The following is a 26,047-nucleotide window of genomic DNA, read 5'->3' as shown; positions in this document are numbered from 1 at the left end:
TGAATTAAGAATAATTGATAGATATTTGTATAATAAGGATATATTCCATCACTTTTGATGAGGGTTTTTAAAAAGGGGATAGCATGATATTGTAATAATATAAGCTCAAAAATTTTGAGCGAGGTGTTGTTTTGACTGTACTTGGAGATGCGGAAAATGTGTTTCATATCCTTCTGTCAAATTAAAGCGAATTATTTTACATTTTCCAATGTTTTATTAACTCATCAACATTTTATGAAGCTTGTTTCAACCATCTGCCTATATGATACGACGTCACCTATTTTTTTTGGTTAGTTGCGGGTATCCTCCTGGACACTCGCCCCTCCGGGGGAGGAAGTGGGTAGTATCAGACTCTTACTAAACCTGAAACGCTGTAAAGCGTCTCAGCATTTAGTCGGTACGCGGCCATGCAAAGCATTTCAAAACGCACCGGCCGCGGGGATACTACGTCAAATGACCACTAGATATAAAGGCATCTGAGAAAAAACAGCTGCTTTCTAAATAAAGTTTGTTTTCCATCCTCGTTGTGCATCCTGTTTGTGCCAGTTACAAACAGAACACTTTTTATTATTATAACCTTTTCATGGGGCTCAATAATAAAACTTTTGTTTTTATCTTTGATTGACGTCGAGGTTAATTCTACTTTTCTAAGCCGCTTTTATACAACAAGATGGATTAAATCTAGACACTTTAATACTTTAAGAAAGTACAATTGAATATAACTTCGTATTAAGCAAGACAGCGGAATTCAATTAATTTTATTTGAGGCAGGAAAACTGAATTGAACCTGAATTACTAATAGGAAAGTAACTTAAAGTTTAAATAATTAAATTTATAAGTCTGGTTTCGGGAAAACGTACACGAACTTCAAAAGTCGAAAAATACCTTTTTTTTAAAAGAAGGTTCGCGAGGTACCATGTAAGATGTTCTAGTGTCATGCCAATTTACTTGCTTGTTCAAAAAGTATTTCGCAATCACTGTAATAATATCAATTACGGATCAATCAACTTACTGACATCACTTTTAAAAGTCATGTCCCAACCCTTTATAATCCGCCCCCACTTTATTTCTTACTTTGACCTCATAGCTTATGGATAAAAATAACATACTCGTAATACAACGTTACAATAATGACATGTGTGAGAGTAATTCACTTGTAAACGTGACCTGTAATCAAGAGAATGCAACTACAAAGGCTTTTAAAACGACTTTCATTAATTTAGGTATATTCGTTTACCAAACCAGCCTGTTAATGTCCCACTACTGGGCATAGGCCTGTTGTTATATATGGAAGTTTTAAACTTTGATCACCACGCTAACTCCAATATTTCCAATCCAGGTTTCCTCACGATGCTTTTGTTCACCGTTTGTCAGTAGTGACGTAAAATAATTAAGAAATCAACTTCACACTTTTATAGTAAAAATAAAAGAAAAGCGTCATTTTCGTAAAAAAAAACTTGCTTCTATACCTACTGTGCAGTGTTCATATTTTACACTGCTCTTACTTAAAAACGTTACGTTAACTCAGTTAAAAGTATCAAAAAACCGTTGAAATGCGAGGCGGACTCACGACATTGTGGGTCCCGTACAAATAGGCTATAGAAGAGTATTGGTTGGTTGAGAAGTTTAGTGGGTTTTATTTTACATTCTCCTTATTCTCTGTCACTTACCAACCAATTTATTACCTCACCAAATGACGCTGAACTTCAATTTCTAATTTTAAGCTTATTTCAAGCTATCAAGATTCATGAGATAAACTCTGGTTATAGACGTACCTACAGCGGTGCCTCAGGATTTTTTTTTACCCCTTTTGGTAGGGAACCCTAAACACGGCCCCTTACTCCGTGATAGAGCGTCCAATAACGGCCAACACGGGATTTCATATTTCCAATCCCGGGATCACGTACGAACGTGTTTTTTTTTTCATTCTGTACTCAGGATTTTGTATAGCATTGTCGAATTACTAAAACATAAAGCTATTGTCAATTTTAATATTATAATGTCTAGTATTTTCTGACAAAATGCGGCACAGCACACTCTTCATGACTCAGAAAAAGATTGTAATTTATCGACACTACACTTTTCCTGAAATCCCGGATCCCGGCATCAATTCCCGGAACTGCAATCCCTAATCATAACCCAGTGAATCGTGTCCATTAATTTCGCGCTTTGATCTCAAAACCTTTCCTATGAGAGTGACTTTCGTTTTTTTTTTAATTTCACCCCTCTGTTTTTTCGTTAAAAGCTACATTAAGTCAGATGTTTTTATCAAATTTAATGGAACAAAGTAATAGATAATGAACTTTTTAGGGTCAATTTAAAACATGAGTCCCCTGTACATCAACTTTTGCAGTTAGTCGTCATCTCCCACGATCAAATCTCGCACGATCGAGGGAGATGGCACAAAATAATTTAATTTATTTTTCTAGTCGTCAACTCCCACGACACTTAAAATCATTGCTGATTTGGTACAGTCAATTATAAAAGTGTTTTGGAATGTATCTTTTATGTAGCAAAATAATGAGTTTACAATAAAATAAAACAAAATTTCAATATAAATAATATATAATGTAATAATCAACAACCTAGAATAAAAGACTACTTCTTTATTAAATAATCAACATTACAACTCAACAAGCATCTAACATAAAAATCACAATAAAAAATTCTAACTTACAGGTATAGTTAGAAAATATTAATCTTCGTACACTATAACAATGAATAATATCATAAAAAAACAAAACAATCAACATTAAAAAAAATAATGAGCATTAATTGAAAATCATAAATCAGGACTTTGAATCACAGAAATTGTTACAAATGTTTGTAAGTACTAAATACAAACATAATGAATATTTTTTTAATAATGAAAAAAATCATACAGTAAGTTGTTGGATGCATAATTCTATATTTATTTTCCCGTCTCTCAATTCAGTGAGTGTTGTATTAATATGGAAGTCCAAATCACATGTTTCTTTTTTTTTCTTACTTATATTAGAATTTTTTAAATATAGCGTTTGATAATAATCATCTTCTTGTTGTAATATGGTCAGAAAATGTGCAATATTGATTGGTTTACTGTTAACTTTTTTATTCACAGTGGCATGCCAGCTCTCGACCATATTTGTGGTACGGTGTTGCATATTATTACAACTCCATTTGTTAAAAAAAAAGAATTTTCATTCAACCATGTATCGACAAAATAATCGTTGAATTTGACGAGTTTCACATCGTTTGGACATAGAGACATAATGTATAGCCAAGCACTATCAATAGTTTCTTGTGGTAAATGTGCCAGTGCCGTACACATTTTCACATGTTTCCGAGCTAGTGGAGATGTTGTTATCCCTAGGTCATCGGCTTTTCTCCACAAACTTCTTGAAAAGTGAAAGAAACACCCACTTACAGTAGTTTCAGGGAATGCATACTGAATTGCTGACATTGCTGCCCTCTCAAAATCTAATATAATTATTTTCATTTTACATTTTAAGCTCGATGTCTTTAGTGGCGGACTTTCCCTACTTTGTTCTTTGTGAATACTATATGGCAACATTAAGGGTACTTTTGAGTGGAGTACAAACGACGAAAATCTTTTTATTGTACGTTTTTTTCCACCGCTGCTACAGTACATTGAGCTATTTTCTAAATTCCTTATTCATTTTTTTACTATTATTGGTTTTATTTTGGTTCTTTTACACTCTGGGGCAGAAATCGGCCAAGTCCTTCAAATTCATCTCAAATATTTTTTTTTAGATTGTTTATTGTCTTAAGATTATACACTTAAAAAGTATTATTTTTTTAAACCAAGAATAATAATAAATAAAAAGTGTGATTAAAAAAAAGAATTACTTATCCTATGCTCAGTTTAGTCGAATAATAAGTACATGCTTGGCGGCATTAGCGGTATCTTTATGGCCGCCATTTTATTCGGTATTTACTTTTACACCTATTTAAATGTTGAAATGTATTTAACAACTTAAAATCGATAGACTCGATGTATTCTGTCAATCATTTTAACGCATCGAGTATTAAACGGATTCCTTTTTTGTAGACCTCTTTGCTCTTATCAACATAATAATCAAAATATTTAAAATAATCGATTCTGTGTGAAATATATTTTTTATTTGACTGTACTTTACACGAGAGTGGGAGTTGACGACTAGAAAAATAAATTAAATTATTTTGTGCCATCTCCCTCGATCGTGCGAGATTTGATCGTGGGAGATGACGACTAACTCACTTTTGCTAGTGAGGTTACAATTTTTGACTCCAGTTTTCAAAAAAGATATTTATCTTTTGGGCTTTAGGTATCGCGTCTATAGATATGCTAGTTATTGATCGCCACAAATCGGAAATCAATCAACGGGAACATAAAATCGGGAAAAATAAAAACTATCCTATCTGTTATTAAAGGTAATTAACTATCTGTGTAGTACCAAGTGTCGTCTAAATCCATGCATCTACAACAAGCAACTTTGTGGAACAAACATTCATTGTTTCACAAAGTATTATTAGGCTTTTTTTAAACTAAGTTACTCACGACAATACATTATATCCAACATTCGCTACACACTAAAACTCTCCTTTTCCTGTTCCTTAGCTTCAAAGCAACATTCTCCACTAACTTTCCGATGCAGCCTTAACTTAGAGTCTAAACAATATTACGTCGCCTCAACTTGGACGTGCAAGATGGATGGCGTCTTATCTGTTAGCGCCGCGCCTCCCTCATCAATCCTCGCATGTGTTGCGTTTATTATATCATCTATAACTCTATTCTATAGTAAAGCGATCAGTTTAAGTTGGTTGCTTAAGGCAAATGCCTTTGAAAGCAAAATTAAATTGAACCCCACTGGCGTATGTTGATCTTTGGCGCTCGATAAGTTATTCCAAATTTGTTGGTCTGAATATGGTTACTGAGTTCGCTAGGAAATGGGTTTTAAATTTCAGTCTGACCATTGTTTTAGGTATTAGATAGGTTGGATGATTGGGCTTTGTTTTTCCAAATGTTATGATTCGATCATGTTATTCATATAAATGTAATTGACGGCTTCTGATATTTCATATTGCTTAATTTTTTTAGTTACAACGTACGTAGAAAATATTATTGAAGGAACTTTTTGAACTGAAATAAAAATGTAGAATACTTTCATAAAGTTCCATTAAAGAGATTACAAGATATCATGTCTTCAGAAATAAATCAAGTTCTTTCACTCCGACTAGAAGTATTTCAAGTAACATCTGGGAAAAATAAACCGAATTGGATATATTTAAAAAAAAGATGCTTTCGAGAATAAAATTCCTAGTTTATTTTAGTAGCCGTAAAACTTAAAGAGGAGCATCTCTGAACTTATGGCTGATGAATGAATATATTATTATGAATGTATCAATAAATTTTGAACGTCGATTTTATTTTGTTTTATGCTCAAACTTGTCTTCTTTTTGACCATCGCAATGAAAGTGATCCTCAAAAGACAGTAGTATCTGAAACTGCCCACGTCTTTGTATTCGATCAAATACACCACACATAACATACCCCAAAAAAACCTATTGTCGCAAACATTCGAATTCACAAAAACGTATTGTCGTTTTAATGAACTTAAAAATCTACAATACTCGCGAAAAATGAGATCAACAGCTACAAACCAAAAATATTTACCAATTCATCATACTGCTAATAAAACCGAAACAATCGAAACGTAACTTTAAAGTCTGAGGGATAAGGTTGAGGATAATGAAGATGAACAGCAAAATAACTTGGTATCCAATCGATACCTGTCCCGCAAACTTATCGCCAAACACACAATAGACGAAGAAATACAATGGAATCGATATTCCATTCATTACCGTAGCTAAAAACATGAATGAACCATTGAACGAGTGAATTTATGAATGAAGTGGACAAGTGTACCCCATAGTGACTTCTGTCAGACGAACAGGCGTCAGTATTGTTAAACAATTTAAAAGCAATGTTCTGAGAAGAGTGGCCATCTTGGATCTCCGGACAATACGCAGGTGGTCATTAAATGTCTTTTCTAAGTTCATTTCCGCCGTGATTGCGTTTTAAATGAAGTGCCTATTGAATTTAGGAATTGGAAATAAATTAACGGTTACTGTCCGGTTATTATAAATTTGACAGAATTTAGACGAAACAGTTTAATGTTTGTATTTAGTAGTGAAGTTACAGAGTCAGTTAACGTTATTCATTTCAAAAGCTTTTGGCATCACATTAAATTTAAAATTACTTTGAAGTTGATATTAATCTTACGAAAGAAGATTGAAAAGTAAACATGTTGCATGCACACATCAGTCTGCAGGCAAATCCTATTAAAATATTTTGAAGTAAAATACAACAGTTTAGATAAAGAACAGTTTATGTTAAATTTGTTTTACTATAATCTCATAAAAGCTTTGAAAATGAAATTAGAACCGAATTCGAACGGAGAATTTTATCAAACCCATTGTTAAAATGTCTACACAAATCTTATATCATATCATATCCAACTGCAATAACTGATGCAGTATTAATTCGAGTTAAAATCAATCCTGACTATCAATAGACAATTACGTCAAAACATCCCATTATAAGACCCCTTCCATCTGATAACAGTTAATTTGCCATATTTTCCATTGTATAATTTTTCACGAATTATCATTACCGTGTCTAAAACCACCTGGTGTAGCTTGACATGCACACAATTCAACGTAACCCCGGTTACATTCGATAATAACCCTTTATTTCTGTCTGATTTGTGGGGGAGTCGACCGTTGAACTATAAATAGAAAAATCACCTCTATTTCTAATACATGTAGAGATCAAAACTCCGTGGAAAATTTTCGCAGGATCAGATACACAGTATCCAAGTGATGTTTGCCCAAACATTGTTATTTTCGTCCTATTGTTTGGTCTGACGCGATTTCGTGATCGAATTCAGTGCCGTCAGATTTTTACAACAAAAGAATAAAAATGTGTTGCAAAAAATATTTGCTGACGCTACCGAATGCGAAATGTTTTAGATGTATTTTTTTAAACTAGCCTTAGGTATCGATGCATCCTTTCGTTTCTCGAGATCAGAATTGTTTGTATTTCTTGTTTTTCAGAGACAATGTTCAAGGAAACAGCCGTCGTTTGTTTAATTTTGGTCGCCATACTTTGCAACGACTTTCTCAAATTGAATTACATCTTGCCAATTTTGATCCCGCGATAAATGTACTTGTCTTAGCCACTTACTCAGCTAGATTAACAAGATTCCAAATGACAGTACAAAGGGCAAGTCGGTAGAAGCCGAATTTTGTTAGATGTAATTTTAAGGATTCCATACCAATAGGATAAAAAAGGACAACTAAAAATAGACGGTGGAGCTTCGCAACGTTTGTAATAGTAATTAATTTGTTGTTGGGTGACAAATGAGGTTGAGCTTATTCATTCACAAATTGATGTGTTGCTTAACTGATTTCTCCATCTTTACTCTATTTGAATGCAAGTTTCAGTGTTGCGAATCCACTTTCTTTTGACCGATTTTTTATTAATAAAAAACTAAAAAAACTTAGTGAAGAAATTTAATAAATCCTTTGACGGCAACCGAAAACCGATTATTTTTTCCTTTCTAGTTATCAACTTTGTATAAAAAGAAATTATACTCTATGTAAGTAATCATACCATAACTTCTATTCAATGTAAGTTATATCGTTATTTTCCCTCCAAGAGTTCGTATTCAAACTACTGAAGCACTTGAAGAGTTTCCTCGTTCATGAGAGTAGGGTCTACCGCTGTTACCTACTAACTATTGTCGGCTCTTATTTGCAAGGGAAGTCATACAATCACTCTTCATACGTATTTTTGTCTTGACTTGGTATAACAGAGGGTGTTCGGTTTAGAACTGCAGCCATCTTGTTCAAGCGAAATATATTCAAGTCTTCGCAAGACTTTGGATATTTCTAAAACTTGTAAATGTAAGACTAAAATATGTTCCCGTAGATTTTAATACAATATTTACTCACATCGAAAAATCCCATCCAAAACCACTTATGCGAACAAAAGGAAATGTTACTTCACAAATTAATACTGACATGATAATAACATGAATTGGTTCACAATTATAATGCTACCGAATATTAGGGTTCTTTTAATATTTCATAAACTAGTTTGGCCAGGGTACAGGAGGCGGGGCTTCGTTTATCCCACCCCTTCTTGGGTTTCTTTTTGATAGGGTTTGCGAGGATCACGCGTGCACCATAAGGATTCAATTATGGGGTATTCATATTTAATTAATATGGTGTACTGTACTATCGACGAACGGTTTTGATCCTTGTAGAGTGGTTTGATTTGATCCTCTGTGATTTATTTAAACCTAGATTAGATAAAAGTCGATGTAATGATAACGTTCAAGATAAATATTCGAGCATTATTTGTTATGATAGGATATGAACTACGTAGACTGGGTTTTGGGTAGGTTAGGTAATTTATCTAAAGAGATGTTAAACATCTCATCAGATAAAGTACCAAAACAAATAAATTTATTCTGATTCTGATAAAATAATTAAAAATTTAAAAGGTTTTTTTGGGATTTACGGGAAAAGCTTCTCAACGCATAAGATAATTAAAAATTATTGATGACAGCTGATTTAAAAATAATTCAGGTTCAAACTTGTCAATGTTCAACGATGTGAAAACTTGTTGGATTCCAGAGAATAACAGTAATATTTCCATACCTCCATTATAAAACCTGAATTATTTATCAGAAAAAAAATCAAAATACACACACACCGCACACATGCATACAAAACAGTAACCAAATTGGATTTAATGAGACAGATATTAGGGATGTTACGTGCCATACAAAATTATTCATAGCTACTAAAATGCTCCATTCATTTTTTTTGCTCTCAACTAACACTGGGGTTGACGGCTCACCGACAAAGGGGTGGGCCGGGCCAAATAATTGCCAAAACGCTTCGAGAACCATTGTGTTTATTTACAATAGGGTGCACTAAGTGGGGGTAGTTTTGTAATTGTTACTTTTAGGAGAGTCGCACCCCATATTCAGTAGTGAACTGGAGTTCGAAGCGAAAGCTACACCAACATGTCTCGGTCGTTCTTAGTCGATACTTTGATAAGTGATACGAAGGATTGCAAGAAAAATGAACTGTCTAGTGAACCTATACACCCTTACGCGTTGATCGGTCACCACTTGGATCCGCGTCCGAAGTTTCTGCCGTACCCTTACCCAGGGAACTTGAACAACCTTCTGAACATCGGGCTTCATCAGCAACGCTCACCGGATTTGTTCAGACCATTTTTGGAACATCTCAATTTCCGATACCCTCTTCTTCATCAACTACCGCGTCAAGATTATTACGAAGCGCAAACAGACGCTAAGCCTTTTGAAGGATATTTGAAAACTGAAGAGCAAGAGCCTGTTAATTTTGTTAGCAGAAGGAAGAAGTCTGTGTCGCCTTACTTGCATCATCCTTATAAAACAACAATTTCGCCGTCGAAGAGTCAAGGTCAGAGGTCACCGTCGCTATCCAGCGAGAGCCGAAACGGAACACCCAGCCCTCCTCTAGGCCACCCAGAGGAACTCCTACCAGGATACTCAAACGACCTTAAACGTGTGCCGCTAAAAGAAGATTCCAGCAAAAGAATAAGAACAGCCTTCACAGGCACCCAACTACTAGAGTTAGAGAGAGAGTTTACAATGAACATGTATCTGTCAAGGTTGAGGAGAATAGAAATCGCTTCGAGGCTGAAGTTATCGGAGAAGCAGGTCAAGATCTGGTTCCAGAACCGCCGCGTCAAGTTGAAGAAGGAGGAGTCTCCGATGTCGGAATCCCGGTCTAAGAAGTGTTGCTGCTCCAAGAGCTCGTGCTCATCAAAGAACCAAGAAGCATGTGATCAAGAACAAATAGACGTGGTCAGTGACAACGACACTAGTTATGAAGCTCAAAATCTTTCACAATACCCTTGAGAAATGACGTCACAAGTCAAGTGAACTTTAATGAACTGAGTGAGATTTTTTAAATAAAATCCACATGTGATTGCAGTGGTAAACGATAGATTTTATAATTGTTAATTTATTGAGTGTTCTTGAATAAGTGCCAATTGATAAAAATCGGTTGTGATCCTAAATCACTGTCTGTAATTTTTTATCACAAAAAATTTCATTAGGTATTTCTATCTGAATTTATAATATTTTGCACATTTAACTTTTGAAAAAAGTACCTTAAATTTATCCAGGTAATCATTCCGGCAATTAATGTCAAACTAAGAATTCCAGCATCAAGATTTGTATGTACTTGTATGTTTAAGTGAAATTGTGATAGAAATTAATCTTTCACACTGATTAATAATATAGTAAGTAATCTAACTTATATTTAAGTGAGCTTGTAAGATATTTGTATATTGTTGACTCTGTAAATAATAATTTATGAACCACGATTTGGTAAAACAAAAATATATTTTGATAAACATTTACTCCTTGTGAGAGTATAATAAAATTGTACGAATTGGACTTTTATCTTTTTATTTCCTGAATTCTTTTAATTAGTACCTAAAAGGTAAAAGATGAAGATAAGGCTTACTAATTAGCGCTTATGTTCAAAGTAACATTTTCTTTCCCTTGAGAGTAATAAAGTAATTACATTGACAAAGATACAAAAAGGTACTGTGTCCAAATGAAAATGCTTCTATTTCTTAGGTCTTGGGATTAATAAAATTATAATTCAGAATCTCCTGAAGAGAAATAAAAACTTTTCAGGCTTCACAGATACTTTTAATCAGACACACTCTCACTAGTGCACTCTTGGACTAAAAGGATACTCAAGTTTTCCATTACGAAACAATCTTATTTAGACGACCTGATAAATATAAACTCTAAAGAGATTTACAAAATTAATCACGTTGCATTCAATTCATACTATATCAAAAAAGGTTTGTATTGAAGGGTCTAAATACATAAATAAGTACCCAAACTACCTCTTACAGTATACCTATACGATATTTAATAATTGAACATTCCTGGACAATATTGTCGATACTAAAATAATAGGCGGGACAAAGCCGGGGATTACCTCCAAACCGAGGCTGAGCTGCCTCTGTATGGACGACGCTTTACTAGTTAAATTATCTGCTTTACGCCTTTCCTAAATCCCTTATTCATACTTACGAAGTGTAAAGGGTTGTAGGCTCATGTGACTATCTATCGATATTTGTAACTTACACCAGATCTTGTTCTGTGGCATCATTGTGACTGACGATATCTTGACTGACGTCATCAGTTAGTGTCTGAAGGAACGGCTTTCTAAGTAGTTATGAATGTTGTTTCCTCAATAAAATTGTTTCAGCAATGGATTAGGTGTGCAAAATTTTTAGGAAATAGGTAAATATGTTCTTTGCTATTTAACAGAGGCGAAAAAATTCAATATAAAATGTTTTTTTAAAAAACGTTACTTGTAATACATTCATTATCCACGTAAGTTATTTTTTTTTTGTAATACGTTAGTAGATGTTTGCAAGTTTTTTACAAGTTTTCTTGTCTATCATAACTACAAAAACCCGGTACGAAAGCATTTTCCAGAATAGATTTATTAACAAATGCATTATCTTCATCTAAATAATCGGCATAGCAGTCGAAAAAAAAAACTACCAGGGTAGAATTCACGAGTAAATTTTATTTCAATATGTAGGGTTAATGTGACATGAGCACAAAGACATGGTGATTTCATTAAGGCCGAAGAATTTTAACAGGCCGTCGGAATCCAGGGGCCACATTTATGACAGACCTCTAATAATGCAAGCACGCAATCGGAGCTCGGTGACAGGAATCTCATAGGCTCCGGTGTATGTGAGCGGGGTTTTAATTAATTTTTATTATGATATGAGGTAGGGTTTTTTTTTGCGTGGGTTGATTTTTTTAAGAGTAAAAGTTGAAGTTAACATCAACGGATAGGAAAATAGAAGAAAAATAGATTTTAAAAAATGTGTCACTTGGCAAGTGTAAGATCCGTATCTTACGCGGACGCTTAATGCGGATGCAAAAACAGATTATTAAAATCTGTTGAGATTTTTTTAACATATTGCAAACTATAGTAATAGATTGTAATCTTCGTAACTTTATAAAAAAACACTAGAAGATTGTCTACCTACTTATCCTAATTGAACCGTAAACAAGCGCATTTAAACAATTAATCCATATTTATAAAGTTGCTTTATTGGTAGCAATAAAAAATATCCCTATAAATAACTTACAACCACATTTGCACCAAAACCTCATTTTACTTTAAAATAATTAACGAAAACACTTTGATAAAGTAATGCCAGCCACAATCACATTATTTACGGGAAAAATCGCGTGTAAAGCTTTCCGATGCATTATGAGTAAGTGCTTGTGGACGCAGCTCCGGGCATTTATTACATGTATTCTGTATGTTTAATTAATTTAAATGTTATGTTTTTAAAACATGATATTTTAATTTTTGATTATTTAAGTATCCAATGTTTGCAGCTTACTTGTCTGGGGGTGTGTGGAGAAACAGTGACGACCAGTTGCATAGTTATAGAGGACACTTAGAGGTATCCGTATCGTAATCCATGAAAGTTGCGTGTTACTTGGTATTTTTCGAATCATCAGATTTATTTTGTTTTATAAGCGGACTTTGACTTATATAAGATTTCTACTGTCGTGGTTATTCTTGTGAAAGATAGTTAAAAGAAACGTCTATCAAATACAATTCTATTTTAATAAGTTGGGTATAAAACGAGAAAGTATGAAATATTGAAAATCTTTTAAACCTTTGGTCAAAACCTTTGGTAAATAGTCCTTCTATTATGTTTTTAACTCCTAGGTATGACATATTTTTACTACTTGAAAAACTTTATATTTTTTATTTAAATTGCGTGTTAATTTCACATGTTTAGGACACGATACAAAACTTGGCATTTATACTTTCTTAGCGCAACATACATACATAAATATGACACCTTAATGGAATCATATTCTATTTACTACTTATAAGACGAACACAGGTCTCCCTTGATAATCAATTTATTAAAGAGTGCACTCACTTCAAAGTTCACACTCTAAAATTCATCTAGAGTTTCAAGCAAGTGAAAACTGTTGTCTTTGCAAAGATCAAGAACACGTCTGTGGAGAAACTGAGTGCTTTTCGGTTCCCACATTGGAAAAATATTTGTATTACTAACAGTTATTGTTGTCGGTTCTAATATTTTATACACTTGTAATGTTAAAAGCTTTTTTGTGATCAATTTAAAACAAAGTATTTGATCAGATTTCAGTCATTTTATTGTCGCTTCTGAGGTAAGAATAGAAACAATTTTCACTAAAAAGGGATTGTCTTTTAAAAATATACAAATATTAATAAGCTGGTGACAATTTTGAATGGGAATCCCATTGTTCATATTTCAAATGCACTAAAACAATATTTCAAATATCACAGGAATTATGTACAACACGTATAGACATACACGAGTACTCGATTAAAATATAATTGCGATCAATCGATTCTACGTAATAGTTTTGGAGGCCATATTGTTTAAGTTCCCGCCAAGAATGTCACGCACAAGCGTCAAAGGTTTGTTACCGAAACAAATAAGAACATTCTAAATTCAAACTTAGATTATGTTTAATTGGTTATTGTGCGTTTGAAATTCAACGGTATTTTGACTAATTTCTTCAATGTTTGAATTCAAAAGATTTTGATATAGCTATACAATAAGACAGTTGTTTACATTATTTTTTCTTATTAGATTATTGACTTATTCTGCCAATTGGCTTATTAACAACTTATTTAGAATACGTTGCGGGAAAGACAGTTATTTTACCTGTCCACTGTACTCTACCTAGTATTTATAAATTAGTATTTCTATTGGAAGAAAGTTTGTCGGGAGAGCAAAATAATTAATCAAGCGGCACTCGATTGCTCGAAACTGAACCAGCTTGACGTCGACTTGGTACCGAAATAATCTAAGTTCTATTGTAAGAAGTTTGTATTAGAATAGATGAAAACAGAAGTGTCCCTTAAAATAATAACAATACTCGATGAAAAAGTTAAAGACGCTGACTCTCTTCCTTCTAAAAGACAAAAATGGAATTTCAAAAAGCATTTTATTCCAAAATATTATTAGTTCCATAATTACATAGAGCGACAGAGCGGCTTACTATACTGTTACCACTTTTATAGCACAGCACTACATACCTACATATATAATTTATTTTTGGTCATACATTTATCAATTGCATTAATTATAAAAATAAATGTCTTATTCTTTCTTACTAGTAATTCATGTTCTCTTCAAAAACTCCTAAAGACATATAAGACAAGTAATTTAGTTTCCATTTTGTTTCACTGTTCTTCTACTAAATTGGGTGCACTTTCCAATATTTCCTATAACTCTGTAATATCACATCAACTCTTCTAAATTCGGGGTCGCAGTTGTGTATTGAAAAGCTCTTTGTCTGCTGTCACTGTGCAAAATATTTGCAATAGGTACACTCGACACAAACATACTCGTAATGAACAAGTTAGAATTAAGATGAGGCTCTTTAACACAGTTTGCTATGTTCTGAAAAGTATTTTCTTACCTAGCTGTTGCCCGCGGGCCTCCCATCTACTAATCGAAAATGATGAAACGGAAACATAGAAAAAACGATTCAATGTATTAATCCAGGTTATGAACTACCTGTGTGCCAAATTTCATCTAAATCCGTTCAGTCGTTTTTGCGTGAAAGAGGAAAAACATCCATACACACAAACACTCGCGTTTATAATTTTAGTGAGATTAATATGTTTAATAGTTTTTTTATAGCTTCCCGTCAATTTCTGTTCCTCAAAAGACCCTTTACTTGTTAATTTTTTAAGCATGTTATTTCCGATAAGTAAACCTTCTGATCAGTCTTACACAGTGGTCGCCATCTATAAATCACTGGCTTTTCTGACTGAGCGGCGCTTGCCCATTTATTACATTGTTTAATTGGTTCGAAATATTATGAATGAGTTTGTAAGGTGTCTTCGGTATTAGTTCTCAAAGTTATAGGACTTTTGTTATTTATCTTGTTTGTGTTATGGAGGTTTAGTTTCTTTCCAGGGTGATTTTTTTTAGTATTAGGTTCACACCTATCATTATATCGTCAAATTTTGAATCGTATTTTCGGACGTTTCTGGTGTAATTTTGTTTCCCTACTGATGCGGACGAATCTGAAAACTAAACAGCGATTATCGTATACTATGCATATACATATAGGTTAAACTTTACTATATAAAACAGTTACAAATACCTTTAGTTATACTAAAAAGAAAATAATACTTACCTACATTATAACCTTGCAAAACTTACCAACTTGTCCGCCATTGTCGGCGAGTCAACGAAAACTTTATTGGATTTTATTCTATTATTATAATAATAGTACCCTAAAACGCTGCGCAACGTGCTTAATAAATCTCCCACGTAGGGATTCAGCCTAATATTTGTCCAACGACCATCATCCATCTAAAATCAAATAATGTAATTATTTGCCAAAAGCATTTATTATCTACGGAGGGACGCGTTGCCGCGTGGCAGCCATAGAACTCAACTTGAACCCTACTGCCGTTAACAAAATCAATTTATTGCCATTTTGAACCTTGTCACAAAGAAATAAGATACTTCAATTGAAAATGTTTGGTTTAAAAACTGCATAAATATTTTGGTTTGTCATGACACTCATAATACACAACAATATAAACCCTTTCTATTTCATTCGAAACATACACTTTCTGCCTATACCCATAAGGCCTAAATTCGATTACTTACAATTTCAAAAACTGCAAACAAATGTTTGCTGCATAGAGTTCGCCACGCGCGGTCTTTTCATTGGTATCTATTTGAATTTCGAACTCCAAATTCGGAATTTGTTTTTCATCAGCCGGTTCTCGTTTACGATTGGACTGTCATCAAGTGCGTTCCTTGTTGTCGATTTGATTTATTTGTATATGTGATTTTTGGTCAGCAATTAGGGTGGGAAATTGGTTATTTGCTGATAGTATTACGTCAGTATCATTAAACGTGGTTTACTTGTCACGGGTTAAATGTTATTTAATAAATTTGTCGTTTGATTAATTCAGACTATGTTCCAGATTGAAAAGCAATTTCTAGGACTCTACAAGCAGTTTGTTTATTCATGTTTCGAAATCTAAAATTCCAAGCGAAATCAAGAATGAAAAAGTTAAAAAAGTTTTATTTTAACAGAGCTGACTTATTTGCATAGCGGCGGAATGACAGAGTACCTAATCTTGAAAGTCATGATTGAGTCTACGAATATAACGGAGTCTGTTCTAGGTTGAAACATAGACTGAGATTAATCGGAATCTTAAACGATTTTTTGCCAGTCTAGAGATTTTATTTCGCAAATGACTCTTTTACTTCAATGGTTGCAATAAAGATAAAAAGAAAATGTTAATACAATTTGTCTTCTTGTATAAATATGCAGTTATTCAAAATAAGTATTGCGCACTGATTGACAAAATCAGTGATGAAGACAGTATTTTTAAGTTATTTTTTTGTAAGTTATATTTACATTTGCAACTAACAATAACAAATTATTCCTACATTTTATTTTAGGCCCAAATGTCATCCGACCATATTTGCATGTCATTCGATGCGCTCCACTCTACAATAAATCCCATCACGCTGACAACCGTATGTTTTGATAATAGGTCACAAAATTTCAAGGATAGCCCCCTTATTCATATCCACTGGTATTGGAGTTTAAACTTTATGTTAACGGATTAAGATTGGTTTTTGCAAATTGTTATTTCACAATTATTTTATTTTAGCTGGTATTGTATTTTGAGATTTGAATTGGCATAATGTTATTTTAGTTTTGCTAGTTAAATCTAATGGAGTGACTTTAAGGAATATTAGTTTGAACTGATACATTCTTCATATTACCCAGTAAATGGTTAATAGTGATTTTCCTTAGACGTATATAACAAAAAAAAAACTATACACTAGCACCCTCGTACAAAACAGTAAAATGGTAAACATCTGCCACTCAATATTAGTTTTAACATAAGCGCATTACAATTTCCGTCACCGCTGCAATTTAAAATGAAAGGCAATTTCATTACCGATATTAATATGAGAAAAATAGCAATTTTACGGTACATTGACTTATCAATTTTGGCTTACCACCTGACTACTGAAGCCTAGCACGACATGACATGAAAAAGTATTTGTGACGAAAACTTAACTATACAAACTGATTTAAAACAGCTTTGGAACGGATTGAATCGTAGTTGGAAAGTCCTGATCTAGGATATTTGACGTTTTACAAGTTCAGCAAGTCACCCTACAGTTTGTAAAAGTTCTTGCCAGGGTTCCGGCGATTGTTTTTAAGATGCCCGATATATCATTAAAAAAATGGATTTTAGGGATATACTACAGTGGATTATTTTTGCGCACTTAGACTCTAAATTGGTTAATTGTTCATAGGCTGGTTTTAAAAGTCGGTCATTCCAGGCATCCGAACTTACGTCAGAAGCGCAAAAGTTTTCTGGGACTTTCGCAGACTTCATTCGCATTTCTAGTGAAAATTAGTCCCTTTATACATAATTTTTCCCCTCCAACGGCTTCTGAAGTTTCAAAATTAACGTATGTACTAAGAAGATCCTTTATCTTGTGTTTATTGCTTGCTCTCACTGTAATATGCGGCAATTAACTTCCGCGTTACCTAAGTGCTTGCTTAACGACCATTTGCAGGGTACGAGGGATCTTTGGATAAATTAATAAAGATAAATAATTATTTTGCTTTAAAACATTAATGAACATCACATATTTCGTGGTAATTAATTGTGATCCTACAATATTTACATATGCATTTGTATCCATTATCTCGACCTGAAGCATTTAAAAATATAGATTTCTACTACATCACAATAAGTCTTGTATAGTAAGAAATCTTACCGAGCTATTATTATTAAATCTCGTTCCCTTTCCTATGTTTTATGAGACCAAACCCTCGAATAACAATTACAATCCTAACATTCTATCATTCAGTAACCATCCAGTAGTCACACAATAAACGTCACCGCATTAGATACTCAAACGTTTATCGATATTATAAACGACATTTATCGATTATCTGTAACAAACTAACCCTCAATAAGCTACGTAACAACCCGCAAACAATGATCACCAATTCGTCACGACTTGACATAAATTAACCATTATTTCACACTACATCCATAGTCCATACACTCAATCAAAATGGCCGCCTTGAATCGAGTGGCTCTCATGAATGAATCTCTCACAATATGTGATTCGTCATACACTCTCATACAATTGTATGAACATTGTTCTATTGTAAGTGCTTGTCTTTTGTTGCATCTTGTATCGGAACTCTGAAGTGTGCAAGATTGAGAAATTGCGCGTAAAATGTAAGAGGGTTGAATTCAATGGTATTCACAGGAATAAGTAAGTGTGCTGTGCAATTTTATGGCGAGTTATCTTTTAGTGACAAATTCAAGTAGGTAGGTACGAGGTATTTTTATAAAGTCTTGTTTCTGGACATCTGTCTCGGACCAGCCGTTATAACAAGATACTTAAAATATACATACATATTGCTTGATATAACTAATCTCTACAGGGTTGTAAAATTAAGTATGGATCTGTGAATACGGCATTTGAGAGATTGACTTTAGTCCATTGACAAGTGTGTGAATGGTAAAATACTTTTAAAGTGTAAAATGGTGACGAATCAGTCATCTAAATAAGGATGATCAAATAACATGTTTTGTAAAAAAAATGTAACTAAAATATAATAAATAAGAAAAGGTGTTAATAAAAAAACTGATGTATAAATACATCTGTCAAAAAAATGTGGAACGCTTCACGATTTTGCGTGTCATCCTTGCGCAGGGGCCATGCTAATCTTCTCTGTATCGTTCCAATTTTAGTATATGTACTGCCGAAGCAAGTACAATGTTAGGGGTCGAATATACAGAATGGATGCCGATAACAAGTGAAAACTTTGATTGTGCGATTCAGGATTTGAAAGGGTGACAACAACTTGGAGCTGCCTCCATTCAATAGAAAGGTAAAGGGGGAATGCATCGCACTTACTATAGGTATTTGTAAAATGTGTCTGTGTAGTGTAATCAACTATTAATATTTTTTATTCAAACATTTATAGAAAAAAACATACTGCTTTACCATTAAAATATCAAACATCAAAACAAAAAAAAAGAAGTGTTGAAACAAATTTCTTAATTAAAAAACTTTTCAAAGAAAAAAATACCACATGAGTTTTATGGTTGACTTAATTCACCTGCCACGCGGTCACCGTGAAATTATGGCAACCCCATATCATATAGCTATATGGGACAGTGTTCTAATATCCAATAAAAGGCCCTTTTATGAAGCAACGATTAAGCTAATGGAAAACTGTTTGTTTTTTAATGCTAACGGCAAAAACGAATTGAGTGGTAACCGTTTAAAAATAAAACACTCTTTGTTTTGAACGCGTTGTAGCAAAAAGGTTTTTATCCAATTGGAGATTGAGTTAGTTTGTTTGAAGAATAATGTGTTAGAGAAGCTACTTACCTACGTACATTGTTTCATAGTATAATGGGTGTAAATGAAGTTAATTTCTTTTATCCTGGATGGTGATTCACTGTAGTACTTGTGAACATTTTTAGAACAAAAAAAAATTGAAATTGTTACATTGAAGTACATAAAGCAGATCTCTTATCCCTGTCAGCCATTTTCATCAATTGCGAAAAAAATCCAATAAGATTACAATGTGTTTTTAGCGACCCTTAAGTAAGTCATAAAACTGGTTCTTTAAAATTCAGAATATAGATTTTTTTTTACCTGGATTAATTCGCACTTAACAAGTTTTCTTATATTCTTAAATGACTTTTTGTAACGAACACAAGTCTTTTTGGACCTTGTGGTCATTACTAGTAGGTACCGAAGTACCTTTTAGTACCATTCGGAGATACTTGTTGGTACTTCGGTACCTACTTGTGCAAAACTTTGGGATACTATAAAAACATAATAAAAAAATTGTGGTGTTGTCAGCATTTATTGTAACAGTATGACGAACCGGTCGCTAGAATGCTTGTTTATCAAAGTTCATGAACTGAACGTAAAAGGCACTTTGCGATGCGCAATAAGTGTCTATATTACAATCATCAAGTATGAAATGATTCAAAATACGCAAACTACACTCCAAAGCAAACAAATATTCAGTCAATATTCTGAATTGTTTCGGCCACGCGATCCGGATTATTTTTAAATCTGCTGATGACGTTAACCCCAGGCTATGATTAGTCTAAGGGTCAACCACCATCCCTTTAAATGTAACGCTACCATTGAGGAAGCAAGATAGAGTACAACGCGTTATATAGCGGCATCTCTCTTTCACAGCTACAATAGTGCTTCAACTTGTGATCCCTTTCATAATTATAAATATACATCCTAATATGTTTATGTTGTCCGTATTACAGTGTTTTAGTATAGACACGTGTCGGACTTGCATGGGGGTGGAATAATTGAGGGTGCGTTGTTGTTATCTGATATCGCACTTATTAAAGTTTTTGTTTGGGATATGCTTTTGAAAGTAATTATAAGGCAAGTAAGTAAATGTTGGCTTTGGTCTGTGATTTTTCTTTTAGAATATAGTACTACATATATTACTCCGTGTTAAAAGGTGTCCGATACGATCAAGTAATTTTGTTTGAAACCTTTCGTGTTTGATGAAACCAATATCAAGCTCTCCAAATGGTGTTGAACGTAGGCAAAATGTACTTGCCATATAAAAATGCCAAAAAAAAAACGTTCACAAGAATGTGTGGCAAATGACGGCGGCGGCAGGTATCCCATGGATTAAACAGATTTTTAAGTCTAACACCAACATCTGATCTTCGCTGGCAGAATTCGACTCTTATCTCATTACATAGTTAAAATAACATCTTCACTGCATTCAACCTGTCCCGATATTTTAGTAAAACTTTACAACTCCGTATATTTTATCATGAAAATGCTTTAAGTCATGCTTCCATGGTTCACCTTTAATTCTTAGACTGTAATAAAGTATAGTACCTACGTCGGGTAATGTCTGGATAGAGACATGGAACCTTCCAGTGTGAACTTTAGACGAAGTTTTCTTCATTTGTGTATTGTGCAGATCAGTTGGAGAAGTCCAACTGGAGTAAATTCGTTACTACAATTTTTCTCTATTGCTACGCAGCTACGCGAGAATGAAAAGCGCTACGTGGCTTTCTTTTTGAGATTGAGCTTGTATTACTTGATACAGAGCCACTATAAGCCAACAATTTTTTTCTTTATTCCTCATTGTTTTAGAAAAACTCGTATTTATAAAGTTCTCAAATGCATCACATGAAAATATGTCATTTATCTTCTCTTCTAATATATAAAATTCCCGTGTCACGACGTTAGTTACCGTACTCCTCCAAAACGGCTTTACCGATTTTTACCAAATTTTATATGCGTATTCTGTAGGTCTGAGAATCGACTAACATCTATTTTTCATACCCTTAAGTGATAAGGGTTGCTCACACTAAAAAAAATATTTTATTTTTTGGACGATATTGTTTGCTTATATTTTTTTTTATAATGTGGCATTAAAAATACATACAACTAGAAAAAAAAGTATTCGGCAACACAACGTTTGCTGAGTCAGCTAGTATAATTATAATACACATATCATTCTAAACATACAAGTCTGGTTACAAAGTTAACCTTCTGTGTATACTGCCTGCATGCCCAGCGCACCTGGCACCAACTACGAAAGTATAACTTCCACAGTTTTACATAAAGTCGACAAAAAAGTATTCACTTTTTTCGTTTCATAAAAATTAACGAAGGACTTGTCCTCAGAAAACCTGTCTGTGTAATGTAAAACATGAATTTCTCTTGTAACTTGCAAAGTTTTTATTTAGCGTTATCGTAAAGAATTTGAAATATTATTTTACTGCACTCAAGCATTTAAAGATTTCTTCTTTTTAATTATACTAAATTTAGTGTTAGTAAAGAAAAAAACTGGTTAAATGCGAGTCGTCCTTGTGTCAGTGTGTGTGTATTCATGTCGTTATCGCCACAACCGAATAACATGGTTTGTGAATATTTTAATTATCTCGCTATCAAGGTTCATGACCATGAGATAGTAATAAGTGACTAGGTCACTTATTCGTCAGACAGTCAGAACAGAGCTTCAGAAATGAGATTCCCTTTTTTAACCTGTGGGTACGGTTGTAATTAGGAGGACTGATTTAATTATTTTATTTTAACAGGCACTTTTCATAAATGAAATGTTATTTTTTCCTTTCCGAAAATAATGTCAACTTCATTTTAATTATATGTAGCGGTAGGTACATGTTGTCTTAGGATTGTCAAGATTATGACAAAATAATAAATTAATCCTTTGACATGTTGACATGACATTCAAAAAGTTAATGAAGCCGCGAAAGGTTTAAATAAGCATTAAGGGTAATTTAGAAAAATAATTTGTGAAACTCAAAAGGTATTCTTGGAAAGATTTGAACAGGACTTTATCCTGCAATAGCACACCACGGTTAAGAGAAAAAAAGGTATATTTTTCTGCACCTTATCACAATGAATAAACATTCTGAAGTTTAACATAACAACATGTATCGAGTTTACCTATGCTCAACAATATTTAAGTTAGTTTTTAACAAAGAATAAAATTGCCATATAACAAAAAAGGGTTTATTTACAAAACAAATTTTGAACTTGTGTACTGTTCTGAATTCTGCATAATAATGTCTGAAATCGATTTAATTCGATTATTCATCGAATCAGTGTTGTAATCGAATGCATCTTGTTTGCAATTCGATTCATAAATATGCAAGTTGGGTGGGTCGAGTCAATCGAATTTGTGGATCTCATGAGAGTCAGTGATTCAACTCAACTACAACCTTACTATATTACTTTATTTTCAGAATACTAAATACTTTAATCGCTTGGATGTCGCAAGTCGTTTTTTTTGGAGTTTAAGCTTACCTATATGAAGTTTTATGAGAATTCGTTAAGCATTTTAGTATTAAAAAGTTGATGGACACAATTACTTTTATAATTATTTCTATGAATTAAGTTTTAGTTCTCATTGCAAAGTATTTTATTTCTATTTTATGACTTACTTGTAAATTAAGGTACGTAAGTATCTAAACTATTTTATAGAGCGTACTTTTAAAAACTTTTAATAATAAACGCATTTTAGTCTACATTAATATTTTGCATAAAATTTAAATCATAGTAAAGTAAGTTTGGACCTTAAATAAAATTCAAAAAATAAAATCAAACCGTGCGGAGCGAAGACGGGACAGACACCTTGGCGCATTTTCGTCTGTCTCTATCGACCCTTCACGCTTTTTTGTCACCCTTCAAAATCCTGAATCGCGCAATCGAAATGCTTTTAATTCATCAGTATACGAACGTCTACTTCGACCCCTAACATCGTACTTGCTTCGGCAGTACATATACTAAAATTGGAACGATACAGAGAAGATTAGCATGGCCCCTGCGCAAGGATGACACGCAAAATCGTGAAGCGTTCCACATTTTTTTGAGGTTTTCTGTTGTTTCGTTAAACATTATTGTTTATTTTATTTATAGTTTTTTGTGAGAGAAATTAAAATAAAATAGCTTCCCTTATGGTTAAAATTAAAAGTCGATCAACTTTTACATTCCTTAATACAAAATAATTAAACTCTATTATTATATGTATTATTGCCGGAAGGGACAAGAAATTTCCGCTAAATAGCTAAGCCATACAACAATACATTATCGGAATATCGCTTTATCGTATAGTCACCGCATTAAACAACCCTATACGTCCCTAACTGCGATATGTTACGAACTAAGCATAGGGCTTCAGCCCAGAGTAATGTGCTCATACCATGTAATAGTGCGGACAGCCGCAATCCCGGGATCACGGAGAAAAACCGGGATGATTTGTAGAATTCGTTAGTTTAATTTATTAGACTTGAATTTATGTAGTTGTGGATTCGTAATAAATTTTCGTTAAGGTATCGAGAAAAAAGCTTTTCTTTGTGGTGTATTAGGTATTGCTATTGGTGATGTGTTAAACGTAACAAATAAATTCTACTTTCACAAGTTAATCCCTTACTGATGCTTTTGAAATCTTCGATTATAATAGTATCTGATATTCAGACCATAACCGACCACATAAAACTCTGTTATGTAGATACTTACTTAAATATATTCTCATGCCTACAATCTACCGTCACCGAAATTTTGAAGAATCTACAAGAATAAATGTATCACTGCCAATAGAAAGAAACCACATAATATTGCTTAGTCAAAACAAAAAATGATTACGTTCGCGTGGTATTTACAAAAATATGGACATTGAGTTGATCCCGCTCTGAAAGTTAAAGTTTAAAATTTGTTAAAACAACAATCGGTAGGTTCTCTACCCGGTACGAGCTACAGAAACTTTTAATTAAGGCTTTCATTAAAAGCTGAAGTAAAAATTAAGCTTTTTTGTTAATATGAGTTCTACCCTGCCTGTTTATAACTATTCCTAGTAACCTAGTATGCAAATAACTTTAATTTTGAATTATTTTTTGAGCGCCAGTATATTTAGAGTTATAATTATCATCATCATTAATATCTAGTGTCTAAGTTCTCATTTAGAAGCACAAAACTTTTGTTACTCTATCTATTAAATTTTATATATTAAAATTTTGCAATTATACGCCTCAAAAACCTTGTCTGTTAAAGTGAGACAACACCTATCTCAATATTAATTTTAGTCAGTAAATACTAGTTGCATAAGTCCCGGTGTGCCCCATCACTAGTGGACGTTTCGTCGTTATGTGCTCAGTATATCACAGCTATTATCATTGTTTATATCTCGTGTTCTTACTAATGACTGATGAGGAGCTTATGGCGGTCATTACAAACGTTTTCGGGGAAAAATCCCATGAATACGTGCTCAGAATTCATAGCCTGCTTAACTAACTCCTTTCGTGGCCTATAAGGCAGTTAGATATGTACCTAGTGTTTTTTTACGGGTAATAGGATGAGCAAAGTCTATTTTACAACTAAGAGTTTTGGCGGAGAACTAAAGCAGTAGAAAAGTAGGTACATAAAATCACATTAGGTATTACAGCGCCATCTATACATTACATGTGAAACTTTTTGCAGACCAAGCTAACAAGAAGTTTATGAGTTTGTCTCTTTGCTATTTAGTGTATAAAGGAGATTGTAGATGGCGTTGCTAAAGACCGTCAGAATATTATATAAAAGTAAAATATACTAGAAATATGGAACCAGTATACCTTCTTATTAAATAAAACACTATTAGTACTAATTATAAATAACAATTTCTATGTTTTTTCTTGCACTTGTGCAATCTAAGTTACAGCTAGTTTCATGTCGTTTTACTAGATGGCGCTTCGAACACACTATGCGTAAAAAATAAAAATAAGTCATATTTGCTGTTACAAAATCAAATTAAATAACAACGAAAATACAAAAACTGTTTTCAAGTATTAAAAGAATAAAAAAGGAGAACATCTTTTTTCTGGATATATGGAACTAGAAGCACTAATGCCAAAAATTCTGAATCGCACAATCAAAGTTTTCAACTGTTATCGGCATCCATTCTGTATATTCGACCCCTAACATTGTACTTGCTTCGGCAGTACATATACTAAAATTGGAACGATACAGAGAAGATTAGCATGGCCCCTGCGCAAGGATGACACGCAAAATCGTGAAGCGTTCCACATTTTTTGGAGATTTTAGTTTTCATTACTTTTTATTTTAATCCCATATAAACAAATCAGGGGTCTGCAGTCTTAGTTTCCCATTCCAAACTGGTTGACCAATTTCACTTAATTTTCATTGAAAGCTATTATGTTCCCTGAAAGGCCAAACACCACTTAAGTTAAAATAATTTTTCCTGGGGGTCTGGAATAATGTCTAGTCTAGTACCTGGAAAACGGAAACGCTTCGATGTGTCTTCCACCCTATAATATATTT

General features: G+C 33.4%; 1 protein-coding gene and 3 non-coding genes across 4 annotated transcripts; 3 read left to right on the top strand and 1 right to left on the bottom strand.

Moving 5' to 3' along the window:
* The first annotated feature begins 8,099 nt into the window (after nt 1-8,099).
* LOC113505920 (GS homeobox 1-like) lies at nt 8,100-10,090 on the top strand. Its single transcript, XM_026888792.1, has one exon. It carries the CDS (start codon nt 9,081-9,083, stop codon nt 9,963-9,965), a length of 885 nt encoding a protein of 294 aa, XP_026744593.1. The 5' UTR covers nt 8,100-9,080; the 3' UTR covers nt 9,966-10,090.
* An 8,775-nt stretch (nt 10,091-18,865) lies between these two features.
* LOC113505966 lies at nt 18,866-18,972 on the bottom strand. Its single transcript, XR_003401676.1, has one exon. It is a non-coding gene; the product is annotated as a U6 spliceosomal RNA (small nuclear RNA).
* A 4,521-nt stretch (nt 18,973-23,493) lies between these two features.
* On the top strand, nt 23,494-23,600 carry LOC113505965. Its single transcript, XR_003401675.1, has one exon. It is a non-coding gene; the product is annotated as a U6 spliceosomal RNA (small nuclear RNA).
* A 2,091-nt stretch (nt 23,601-25,691) lies between these two features.
* Nucleotides 25,692-25,798, top strand: LOC113505964. The gene has a single exon (XR_003401674.1). It is a non-coding gene; the product is annotated as a U6 spliceosomal RNA (small nuclear RNA).
* The last annotated feature ends 249 nt before the right edge of the window (nt 25,799-26,047 follow it).

This window comes from Trichoplusia ni, chromosome 27 (genome assembly GCF_003590095.1).
Source record: "Trichoplusia ni isolate ovarian cell line Hi5 chromosome 27, tn1, whole genome shotgun sequence".
Classification (NCBI taxonomy): domain Eukaryota; kingdom Metazoa; phylum Arthropoda; class Insecta; order Lepidoptera; family Noctuidae; genus Trichoplusia; species Trichoplusia ni.
The sequence above is the reverse complement of the archived record's forward strand: the minus strand, read 5'-3'. Positions and strand labels throughout refer to the sequence as shown.

Excerpts from the sequence above, each read along its gene's own strand:
- LOC113505920 (XM_026888792.1), top strand. The coding sequence starts at position 9,081 with ATGTCTCGGTCGTTCTTAGTCGATACTTTGATAAGTGATACGAAGGAT.